This window comes from Neolamprologus multifasciatus, chromosome 4 (assembly GCF_963576455.1).
Source record: "Neolamprologus multifasciatus chromosome 4, fNeoMul1.2, whole genome shotgun sequence".
Lineage (NCBI taxonomy): Eukaryota > Metazoa > Chordata > Actinopteri > Cichliformes > Cichlidae > Neolamprologus > Neolamprologus multifasciatus.
This window is the reverse complement of record NC_140442.1, coordinates 17059704-17072278: the sequence shown is the minus strand read 5'-3', so window position 1 is coordinate 17072278 and position 12575 is coordinate 17059704. Positions and strand designations below refer to the sequence as shown.

The window sequence follows — 12575 nt, the reverse complement described above, 5'->3', positions numbered from 1 at the left end:
GTAAGTGATACAAAAACCATGGCAACTCAGCCACGAATGACTGCAGAGCTCCAAACCTCCTGTCGCATTAACATCAGCACCAAAACTGTGCACGGCTGGCTTCGTGGTATGGGTTTCCACATGGGAGAGGAGCTCCTGTAGGAGTAATGTGTTGTACTCTGCAGTCAGAGTAAGAGGTAACGATGTGACATGCATCCAAAAACCACAGTAGCTGCTGCCACAACGCTCATATTCTTAAGGCTGTTAACTCAAGAAAAGTTTCACAGTTTCACATGAGCTGGCGTGACCTCCCTGAAACATCCAGATGCTGCAGAGGCAGTTGCATAATCTCAGCGAGGCTAAAGAAATGGCTTTATGGCCTGCTGCTGATTTTATATGTGGTTCACTGATGCATTCCTGCTGCTTCACACACAGAGAGGCCGTGTGCGTGCGTGCATATGTGCATGTGTGTGTCTGGGCGGGCATGTCTCAGGGCATGTCTTCTTAATGTCCCGGTGCAAATCATTAGTGCTTTTTGTTGGCAACAGTCAATTAAACATTCAAACAGCTGAGAGCTGTGGGGTTTCTGTTAATGTCTTTAATGAAAAGTTCCCCTGATTAGCTCATATTGACAAACAGGCTGGAGCAGCAGGGGTGTGGCTGTTGTTGAAACAGATCTGGACGCGAATCTGAAGCTCTAACAAGTATGTTTAATACTCTCATGTGCTTGGAAGTATTGAATAAAACAATTCAATTCAGATATGAGTGTCTGGGCTCAATCTTAGGGGCAGACTGAGGAGCTAATTTATCCAAAAGCAACTTGGATGTTTTTTTTTTTCAGGATTTGTCCTGAGCTTCTCCCCGTGGAGATATTCCACGTCTACCTAACTGGAAGCTAACTTCAGAACAGATCTCTGCACGCTGGAGGGATTACACTCCTTCCACAGGGATGCCTCGACATCTGTGTTACCCTTCACTGCTTTGTGCCATCAGCTGCCAGCAGCTAATGATGACTTGCTGTCTCGCAGGTTCACTTTTAAAGCGACAGTTGAGACGATATTCATAATCTTAATTTCCATTTTTATCCCATTACTTGGGTGTAAATGAACCCTGATGTTTTTGTGTTATTCTCATTTTTCAAAATTATGTGCAGCAAAAAATCCCCAACGTCAAAAAGAGAAAGAGAGGTGAAAAAAACAGAAGGTAATAATAAAAAATAAATTTAAAAGAATAAACTTTGTTTGGATTTAATCGAGGTATCAGATCACACTGGGGATCAGACGTGAAATTACATTTGTTTCAGATATGCATGGTGGTTTTGTTAAAGACTTCACTTGCTGTGAGCACAATCTGATGAAAAAAAGGACAGAATAATAAGATGGGCACATTTCCCTTTCTCTTTTATTCTTGCATATATTCTTATATTCGCATATACCTGCAATCACAACACGTTATTTATGGCAGTCATGATAACTAAAAACTAGATTTCTGTGACTGAAGAGGTTAAACTACTTAAACAAACATAATGCTTCGAATTGAACTGAGCTGTATGGTGTAGTGCCACTTGTTCTGGGTCCTGGGTCTTTAAATCTGAGGTTTTTTGGTTCTTAAGTTTAATGTTTCTTGTCATATTTGATTTTCATGTTCCTTTTTAGCTTCAGCTTTGGCTCTTTGTTCCTATTTTGAGTCATTTGTTGTGTTGATTTCATAGCAGACTTACTCTTCGTGTTGAGTTTAAGTGCATTATGGTGTTGTCGTTGTGCAAAGTTAGTCACTACACATTTTTATTTTGGTAATCTTTTCTCTTTCTGTCTTATTTCTAATTTTACTTCCTCCTGTCTCATTATCCTTGATTAGTTTCACCTGTCTGTTCCCTATCCCCCCGATTAACCTTAGTGTATAATCAACTTTTATAAATAATGCTGTCTTCCCCCTCAGTCTGTGTCTCAGTGTCTGTCCTCGCATGTTCTAAGCTTAAGCTGGATTCATTTCACTTTGTTTTCTTTGTACGCTATAAAGTAGTCCAAAAGTATTTACTCACCCATCCAAATGATTAAATTCAATCCCTTTCATCAGCACAGTTGCATAAAATTAAACACCTAGGCATGCAGACTGCCTCTACAAACATTTGTGAAAGAATGGGTCGCTCTCTGTGAGTTCCAGCATGGTACAGTGATAGGATGCCACCTGTACAATAAGTCCAGTCATGAAATTTTCTCACTACTAAATATTCCACAGTCAACTGTTAGTGGTATTATAAGAGAGTGAAAGTGATTAGGTAGCAACAGCAAATTAGCCTCGAAGTAGTAGCCCATGTGAAATCACAGAACGGGGTCAGCGGCTGCAGAGGCACGCAGTGCACAGAGGTCGCCAACTTTCTGCAGAGTCAATCGCGACAGACCTACAAACTTCATGTGGCTTTTAGATTAGCTCAAGAACAGCGCACAGAGAGCTTTATGGAATGGGTTTCCATGGATGAGCAGCACCATCGAAGCTTTACATCACCAAGTGCACTGCAAAGCGACGGATGCTGTGGCGTAAAGCCCATCGCCACTGGACTCTAGAGCAGTGGAGATGTGTTCTCTGTTTCTCTTGTTCCAGGAAGTAAAGCTGAGACAGGTCCAGCTCAGCACCCACATTTCTGATATTTTCTAATATTAAAGTGCATATTTGTGCCCATGTATTTTGAGAACTCACAGGCAGGACTTGGGTTAATATGGACATTACTTCATGCTGTAAATTCCCTGATGACTGTTACAACCAGTAAATATCAAATATCACAATAAAGTAAAGTATTACAACTGTCTTCTAGCAGTACATGCTGCTCAACATGCACTGATGTCCTTGATACTGATAGTGTTGGGTGTTGTCAGAGATGTGCTGGACTCAGGGCTCAACAAACATAACCCGCTCCTCTTCTAACACTCACCCTTAAACTCTACAACACGAGATCTTCCAGGCAGCTGGTCGATCAAAGTGGTTTTGTGTGTGTATGAGTGTGTGTGTCCGTGTGCAGGTACACCAAAACAACTCACCGTGTACTCTGACCATATCATCAGCAGAGGCCATCAGTATAATGGATGGGAATGGGAGTTTGAGGGGGGTGGGGGGACAAAGGCATGAAAGAGAATGAGAGAGATAAGATGAGAGGAGAGAAGAAAAAAATACTTCAGCTCACAATGAAAAAAAAGAACCATTAAGCCTCAGCTCAGTAGCACTTCATTTCCAGTAAAAGCACATGAGAGGAGCCCATTTCACTATGATATTGCCCCATTTTTAAAAATCTGTGTGACACTGATTGTTTTTGACATGCACGGTCCTGCTGAGCACATATTTAGTCTGTCATATAAACACACTGTACATGCAAAAATCCCAAATGCAATATGATGTTTACCGGTTGCCATCTATCGGCATTTTTGTGACATTTAGAGTTGTTCTAGCTCTGCTATAAGCTTTTTGAAAACCTAATGCTATCGCTTTGATTTACACATTTGATAGAAAGCACATTACAGCTAATATTTTTAAATAAATCAAAGAAAAACAATCTGACAGATAAATATTGACACCTTGTTGGCGCCAAATTTATTGTGGAAATGTAAAAACGGAACGATGTTACACTGTAGAAATTACCAGATCATGAAAAACAACACTTGACAATGAAATAATTATTTTCATAATGAAACAAACAGATTAACCCATCATTTCATTCTATATGTAGGTACTTATCTGTACATACTAAGAAAATGACAACCAAGTTCAAAATGAATCTTGTTTTGATGTGATCAAAGCGGTAAAGAAAAGTGACACAGTCGTACACTCGTGTCTTTGACGCAGCTACGGCGGCACAAGGCAGCAGGTTACAAAAATCAAGACGTACATGACCTGCAGAAATGGCAACTAGCCAATCTGTTGTCAACTTTCTAATTTGCAAAGCTCTGCATAGCAGGTGTAAAATAGCCCTAACACTTTACTCAGCGCAGCTGGACGTTGTGTTGGTGCCATTCCGAACAGGCCAACAGGAACGTTGCAGAGTGCCCTCTGGTGTGCAAACTATCTAATGTCATCACTCACAACATGGTTGAACGGTATTTCTCCTACATCTTCTTTACTTTTCAATTTTTCATTTATCAGCCCTACAAATGACAATACTGATATTGGTATTAGCAAATATCGGCCAACATATCAGCCTAGCTCTAATGTTGTGGTCGGAATTAAAGTGTGATTTCTATCATCCACACAACAGTGATGCTAAATATTGAGAACAAAAACAGGCAGATTACTACCTTTACGGCAGTGTTTATTCTAAATCTATTTGCTCTGGACAGAGTTGTGATCCTATATCATTGCACCAATTCTTCTAAATTCTTTTAGAGCACACTAAGTCGTATAATAAAAGCATTACCTGTGATAGTGTATGGGTAATAGTTCCAAGCCTTCTCTGTGACATAGAAGATCTTGGGGACCACTGCTCTGGCCCAACTGGGGAGCTTGCTGTCAAAGATAGATGAGTGGATAGGTTAGTAAAGTTAAGAAGAAGAAGAAAGAGAACAGCTTAAACAAATAGTTTGTGTACAGCATGGTAGTTTCCTCTTAAAGTTTCTCCACTCTTCTTCTTTAGGCTATTATCTGGAACAGGCAACAAGAAGCATCCAGCTGTGTGGAGTCATAATGGAGGCTATACAGGGCAGCCATGATAGTCCCTTGGGGAAGTTGATTACACCCTGTACCCTGCAGGGGAGTTTCACCAGCGTTCATTGTGATAGATATAGAAAAGGGCATGGAAGGCAAATAGAGGAAATACAGGGGGAGGGCTATTACTCAGCGCAAATGGATTCTAAATGCTGACAGCCAAGTAGCCGAGCACCTCATTGGATGTCTAATCAAAAAAAAAAAAGAAGAAGAAGAAAAAAAAAAGATTGCTGCGGAAAGGGAACATCAGGGCTTTGGTGAGCTGGAAGGAAATTGCCATGTCAGAAATCTGAGAAATACACAAATTTACCAGTGAATACCAGTGAATGTGGAAGATTGACTTTTGAGACTTTGACATTTGGAACAGTAAGTCCTGATTGCCAATAGACGCCGAGAGAAAAGAAGGGTTGCAGACAGTCATTACTGAGTGCCATCAGAAAAAATTCACTACAGCCCAAATCACATTTAGTCCAGATTTCTGCTCCCTGAAAAGCAGACAATCAAAGCGCAGCAAATAGCAGCATAATTGGACTCAAAGTCATCATTAAGTTGTACCTTTCAGAAAAATTCTCTCTTAACCACTGATTATTTAACTCTCACGTCTCCAACTTCTTCTCTTTTTCTTTTTCTATGTCTGCTAAATGTAAGCGAATATGGAAATTGAGCTGGTTTGTCACTAAAGCCATTTTACACAAGAACTTTGGATAATTTCAGAAGAATAAGATCAGGATATTTGAAAAGTTGTCCTTTTTCCACACTGGGCATGCAGCAGGAAACACTCTGTTACTGGAGATACTCTGTTTTAGGAGAGGGAGCTGCCTAGATAGAGACAGCAGGAGGCAGGACACATGACGCCCACTCACCTGCAGGCAGGCAGAGCACTAAAATATTAGTGTTTGCAGAATGCAACATTATGCATACATTTTACAAAAGGTGCAGGCAGGTTAAAGCAACTGACTAATGTCCCGTGTGACTGTGCTGGAAATTTGAGTTCTCACGTGCACCTCTATTAGATAAGTCCAATCAATGCTCAGGGCTGCAGTGTGTATCTGCAAATGGCTTAAGACTGTATAAACTATGGGAACATGAGGCAGACAGTTTCCTTCAGTCCCCTTCTAATAACCTGTCAAACAGCCAAGGGAATGTCCATACACAGCAGACTAGCCACATGTCCTCACACTGCCTTATTTGCAAGCCACACATACACATACACACAGACACACACGCACAGAATGCAGCTATAACATACTAACAGGTGGTTTGTGGGTGGAGGGATGCAGGCTCCAGTCGGTGTCCGACAGCGACTGCTCAAATTATCCATCATTTACACTGACCTCATCTTTCTGTGCACACACACACACACACACACACACACACACACACACACTATCACACTCGGCTAAACACACACCACACTCTGCCCTCCTCTTCACTGAGTTTGTCAGTGACACTTTCTATTTCCCAAAGGCCCACTTACTTGTCACTTCAGAGCACAAAAACTTCCACCTCAGTCTTCTTTGGTATTCTTCGCATGGATCGCTTTTTATCTCACAGTCTGACTTTTGGCAGTGAGCGGCTCAATCTTGTCTCACAGAATCTATCTTACCAGAATAAGACTATATGAAAGAATAATAATAGAAAGTAACATTATTGCTTTACCTGCACAACAATTCAGTAAATTTTAATGGATTAATGGATAGACACATTTAGACAGCAAGTTTATGTAATAGATTGTTCCAGTTTAATCTCTTCAAATACTGCATTGTTGGTGCCTTTCGGAGCTTTTTCATGATTATAATCAGGGCTTAAGCGGACCGGAAGGATCTGTAACAGTGAAAAACTGTTTCACAGAATCACATCCAGTCTTGTAGAAAAGTAAGTACAATTGCCCCAAGGTCACATGTTTTCCCTGGTCATACTATCCTCTATACATTGTATTGTAGTGTGTTTATATTCTAGTTCATTGCTGTTTTTCCTGCCTCTGTGTGTTTCCATGTGTAGTCTGTCTTATTGCTGTGTTTGTGTTCCTTTCTGTCTCGCCAGTCATGTCCATGTGTCTGTCTGGTCTCAGTATTCTGTTCTGGTTTCCTGGTTTGTCCAGTCAAGTTCCAGACCTTTCTAACGTGTTGCAAGTTCCTACATGGTTTCTGTTTTATTTTGACAGTCCCTCTTCTTCTGTGCATGATGTTCGGTTTATCTTCCCCTGTCTTGTCAGCCAGATTCTATTCAGCTGTGTTCCCCAGGTGTCTCCACTTAGTCCTAATCCCCTACTGGTGAATACTGTCTGCCTCTGTTTGGTCCTCCTTCATGATGTGTAAATCTCTAGCAGCCAGGTTGTTCCTGTTCAGCTCACTTACTGTTTTTGGTTTTTGTTTAATTTGCCTTTTTGTCAGCAATAAAATAAATCTGTGATTTTGAGTTATGTCAGTCTACTGAGTCCTGCATCTGGGTCCACGTTCTTTTTGTCACACACCTGTTCAAATGACGCAGTCAGCTAAACCTGTCTTACAGCAGGAAAATATTCCCAAGCAAAGCAGAAAATCTACAACAGAATAGTTGAAAAAAGAAAAAGACCCAAGGTACTGCAATGGCCCAGTTAAAGTCCGGACCTTAACTGGACTAAAATGCTATGTGTGAAATGCAAGACTTTAAGAGAGTTGGGCATATAAAATCTCTGTGACGCTAAATTAACTGAAGGAATGATGTGAAGAGGAGAGGACCAAATTCCCTACATGATGATGTAAGAGACTGATTAAGTCTCTAAAGTTATTGCTTACTGAAAGTGGTTTAAAAAGCTACTGAACCATAGGGTTTACTTACTTACTTTAGTTTTTCACAGGACTCCATAGACTTCTGTGAAAATGTTTTTTTCGGCGCCTATCAGATTTCCCAAACTACAAATCTGATAGAAAGACTCACGAATGAGTTCATTGTTCAAGTCATGTACAGCGGCTTGCAAAAGTATTCGGCCCCCTTGAACTTTTCCACTTTGTAGAACCACCTTTTGCTGCAATTACAGCTGCCAGTCTTTTAGGGTATGTCTCTACCAGCTTTGCACATCTAGAGACTGAAATCCTTGCCCATTTTTCTTTGCAAAACAGCTCCAGCTCAGTCAGATTAGATGGACAGCGTTTGTAAACAGCAGTTTTCAGATCTTGTCACAGATTCTCGATTGGATTTAGAACTGCACTCAGACCAAAGGGGGCTGAATAATTACGCACACCCCACTTTACAGTTATTTATTTGTAAAACATGTTTGGGATCATGTATGATTTTTGTTCCACTTCTCACGTGTACACCACTTTGTGTTGGTCTTTCACGTGGAATTCCAATAAAATTGATTTATGTTTGTGGCTGTAATGTGACAAAATGTGGAAAAGTTCAAGGGGGCCAAATACTTTTGCAAGTCACTGTAGCTGGCATTGCTTTTAGTTGAAAAAGCATTGAGAGGGCTTCTTTACAACCTCAACACACCCTTTGTCAGGCATTCATGATGCAGATTTTAATTTCAGCAGAGCAGATCATTAGACATGTCACCAGTGGCTAACCGTGTGTTAACGCGCTGAAAGAATGAGTTCAGTGACAGCTATGCAGAGGCAAATAAGCGAGCTTGTCTTTAACTTGTCAAATCACGTAACAACTAAGCAGCAGGAGCTCAATACATGGAAACTGCTTCAATGCTGAGAATTATTATTGTCAGAGAAAGTGCTAGACAGTCAGAGTAGCCTTTTATTGTCCAAGAATGGGTACCCATACAAGGAACTGGGCTCTATCTTTTTCTTCGCTCTACGCATTAACAGAATAGACAACACGGACAATAGCAACATGACACAGACAATAACTACATATATAGTGTATTTATATTTATTTGTAAAATGGTGCTGAGTGCAAAGCCTTTGGAAAAATCTATGGAATAAATACAGGATAGATCATTGGTTACTATATATACAGTATATAAGCTATATACTTTACATATATACATGGAATTTGACAGTATATATGTTAGTATATAGGTTTGTGCAAAGGTGTACAGATATATGCAACAAAATAAGAGTATACACAGCATGCTGTGGTTCCTCAGTCGATATGTTGGATGTTTAAGTAACATAAAGCTAAAGTTAGAAGCCCTTATGAAAGTGATTTAGATGTTTGCTCAGTGGTTTATAGTCCAAATACTTTTTTATTTATTCGTTTTTTCAAGCCCACTGTAGGTGGGAAATTACACTCACTTGTTAAGGTAGATCCGTTTCTCCGTGAACTGGCCCGATCCGTGCTCTGGGTCCTCATAAGGCTCATTCTGCACCACCTCCACACCTTCTCCACGTTCACTCTGTTCATGACTGTGTTTGCTGATCATATACAGCTGGCCGATCCGGTACTGAAAAACAAAGGAGGACCAAAAAGAAAAAGGAGACTTTATCAAATATAGGGAGGCAATTAACATTTTACACATCTGAATCAGCATGCTGATGCGGCCAAAGTTAACGGAAACAAAATCTTCTTGGTGAAAGTCCAGGTACTGACCCAATCGTCTGATTTTATGGAAGCCATAAAAATAAATACGGGAGAGACAATACCAGGATTACAGCACCTGCACGCTCCTGACACCTGGGGGCAGTCACCATAGCAAAAGAAAGCTGCTGGATTAGGAGCCGTCTGCAGCTTGGTGATAAAGGCCTCCTGTCAGGTCAGGACCAAGTGGCACAACAATAGTAACAGTGGCAACAGACAGTTACATGAACCCATCCCATGGTCCCTTGTGACACATCAGTCAACACGCACAATCCTTCACTCATCACTCACTGACCCACTTGGGCCTGTGACAGTGTCACTTTCGGCCACCTTGACAGACTGGGTGTCGGGGGCAACTACTGTCACACGGCAACAATTTTCCATACATTTCGAAAACGACGAGCACAGGAGCGAGAATTTCTAACTGCTCATGGGACTATTTACGCGCTGGGGAAACTGATACTGCCCTGATGGTGACTTATGTCGCGCTGATGGAATGCCAAGGGCTCATGCAGGACTCTACACATACACACACACACACACACACACACACACACACACACACACACACACACACACACACACACACACACACACACACACACACACACACACACACAGCTCCAACCAAGGATAGCTGTGTTAAGCTAATGGAAAATAGGATCGTCTGGGCTGTTCACTTGTGACTCTACATCCAGCCACATAAAGCAAGGAGTGGAGTGGAGTGGAGTGAAATGTGATAGTGTAGTGGAAAAAAAACAGAGCTCATGTATACCAGTAAACTTCTTATATCACAATGCCAAATTTTTCCATCTGCTGACCATCAGAGGAGAGCAATGAGCTGTGACAGAGAATTCCCAGCTGAAATGTGGATGGCTGTGAGTTTCTGACAGCACAGCTGTTGGAGTCTGGCATAGTTTTTCCACTGCAATGACACAGTAACAGACCAGGCATAATAGATGGGGGACCTGTATTTAGTCACACACAAACACACGAGCCTGCCCACATTTTGAGCTCTTCTTGCAGCTGATATGGTAATCAGCACATCAAAAGAGGCAAAGAATGAGCTGGTTCCAGTTTAAGAGATATGAATATTTGTTGCTTCTTTTCATCATACGTGCGAGCTTATACTGCGGGATTTTGGATTGTTGCTAAGAGAAAAAAACAGGAGAGCTACTTGGACTTTGGATTTCATCAGACATTTGAGTTTTGGTGTCACATTTTGCAGGACAAAGGGCATCAAGACAGAGTAACTGACAATAAACCTTTTGCTCAAATGGATGTCAAAGTCCAAAAAACAGAGTCTCACCAGGAAACTAACTGAAAGCCAAAAGTCCAGAGCACTAAACAGGGAGCGCACACAAGCATGCTATTGTAGACAAGGAGTAGACAGGCGTATACAGTGAGATTTTACAGATATGTGACCGCTTACCATGTGACATTAACTTGACAGCCACTTTGTACGGGACAATCATGGTGACAATTTAAGATCAAGTGAAAAAGGTCCTGTTTACACAGGTTTAGACACAGATCCTTGACCATCTGGCAACCGCTGGTCGTAAGGGAAAAATAAAAGCTCACCAACATGTTGTAAGTGGTTGCTGGAGATGGATGAAGATTACCAGGAAAACTAATGCTAAAGCTCCAGTTACACAGGCCTAGAGACCAGTTAATGACCCCCATTTCCCCCTAGAAACCCACAGAGATAGATAGACTTTTATTATCATACAGTCTATACATCAACATTACAACAAAAATAAGTTGCCCGGGTCAGAATAGTGCAGTGTAACCTATAAGTATGTTGAAGTCCATATAATGGGTATGCAAAAATTTCAAGGATAACCTGTCCCTAGTAAAAAATGTGTATTCCACATGAATTCCCATGTGTATTTCACTCGCAGATTGCTGCAGTTGCCTGTAGTTTTCATGGAAGCGACAGGCTTGTCCACAGAAACTGTCCAGCTATGCTGTCCAAGCTGTAGTGAAACTGTGAAAAAGTGCAACACAAACCATTTTACCTCCACAATTAAAATTGTGCCTTTTAAAACATGGCTGCAGCACTGAGGCACAACTTCTACTATGAATGCAAAGCTTCTCCTTTTCTGGAGAAATTTTTGTGTTGCATTTTTTTCCCAGGAATTCAATATGTCCAGTTTCTCATAATGCCTCCTTTGTTTCCTCATCTGTGTTTGTCAATGTGTAATTTCCGGGTCCTAGTTACAGTCTGTTTATCCTCTTGTCTTCACTGGCTGTGCACTTTTCCGCTGACATCAAACAACTGTTTTTTTTAGATTTATTCTCTTGACTCCTGCAACCTGTTTTTGGGTCCTCACGTTTAAGTCAAAATTTGTGCATAAAACAACAAGGAATAATGTGTTTCATAAAAAAGTGTCACTGGTTAAAGCTGGCTGCTTCGAGTAATGTACACACAGAGTTAAGTTCTTCATGGAGCTTTTCCTTGTCTGTTATCTAATTGTTTCATCTGTACAGCCTGCTAGTGCTGAGCTCAGTGGTGCAGTCAGCAGCTGAAAGGACACATATTTTCCCCATGATTTAAAAAGAGACCAAACACTTACATTTAGTAGTAATGTAACTGAATGTGTAAATAAGACATCAATAATACAAAATAACAGAATGCTGTGTTGTCTCTTTGTATTGTCTATAATTCAATTAATGCAAGTTTAAACAACTGGATCAACAGATATATACTTATGTATACTGCAGAAGTCTTTACTCACTCCTCACTTCTTTATATTTTGCTTCTAAGCAGTCAGACTTTCCTGTAATTTTTAATTAAGTGGTCCTGTACAGTAGTTTTCCAGGCTTTCTGAAAAGGTTTTTCTTTGGACACTGGCTACTTTTGGACTCATTTTAATTTAAAAACATGCCATCATATGTCGAACATATTTCATGACCAAATCAACCCATGATAACCAGTTTACAAAAGCGTGTTATTCATTTAAACCTGAGAGATTCTTTTGTCCAGTCTATGACATGAAATCCAGAATTCCAACACTGAGGCAGCTAAAGAAGGATAAAGGAGATTGTTGTACATATCAAAATATTCCTGTTGTAGCTGAAACATGAGAGATGGTTGAAGAACTGACATAAATCTCCACGCTGGATGAAAAACATCAAGGCAGAGTGCCCACTCAAGAGGACCTCTGAACATCCCTCCCATCATACTGATGACTAGCAACAGTGTATTACCATTAAGCACCATGTTTTCTGTTTCCCTCTTTGACTAATTTGGGTTTGGACATGTTGTGTAAACAGCCCGGCCATTGTGCTCCCTGCCAGGCATTGTATCCGGCTCGCCGTCTGCTGGCTACCTGAAAGCTGCAGCTGATGAATGAGGGGCTGCTTTTCATTGTTGTCTTTGGAAATCTCGCTCT

The 12575-nt window shown here is 40.9% G+C and overlaps 1 protein-coding gene across 1 annotated transcript in view; it reads right to left on the bottom strand.

Annotated features, from left to right (window-relative positions):
* The window catches only part of LOC146520181 (cytoplasmic phosphatidylinositol transfer protein 1-like), a 50879-nt gene that overhangs the window by 9532 nt on the left and 28772 nt on the right, over nucleotides 1-12575 (bottom strand). Inside the window, exons 2-4 of the mRNA XM_085156395.1 lie at nucleotides 8898-9046; nucleotides 4382-4470; nucleotides 3015-3022 (exon numbers count right to left, since the gene is read on the bottom strand). Of these exons, the coding sequence (XP_085012521.1) occupies nucleotides 3015-3022; nucleotides 4382-4470; nucleotides 8898-9046 (246 nt within the window). The remainder of the gene's footprint in view (nucleotides 1-3014; nucleotides 3023-4381; nucleotides 4471-8897; nucleotides 9047-12575) is intronic.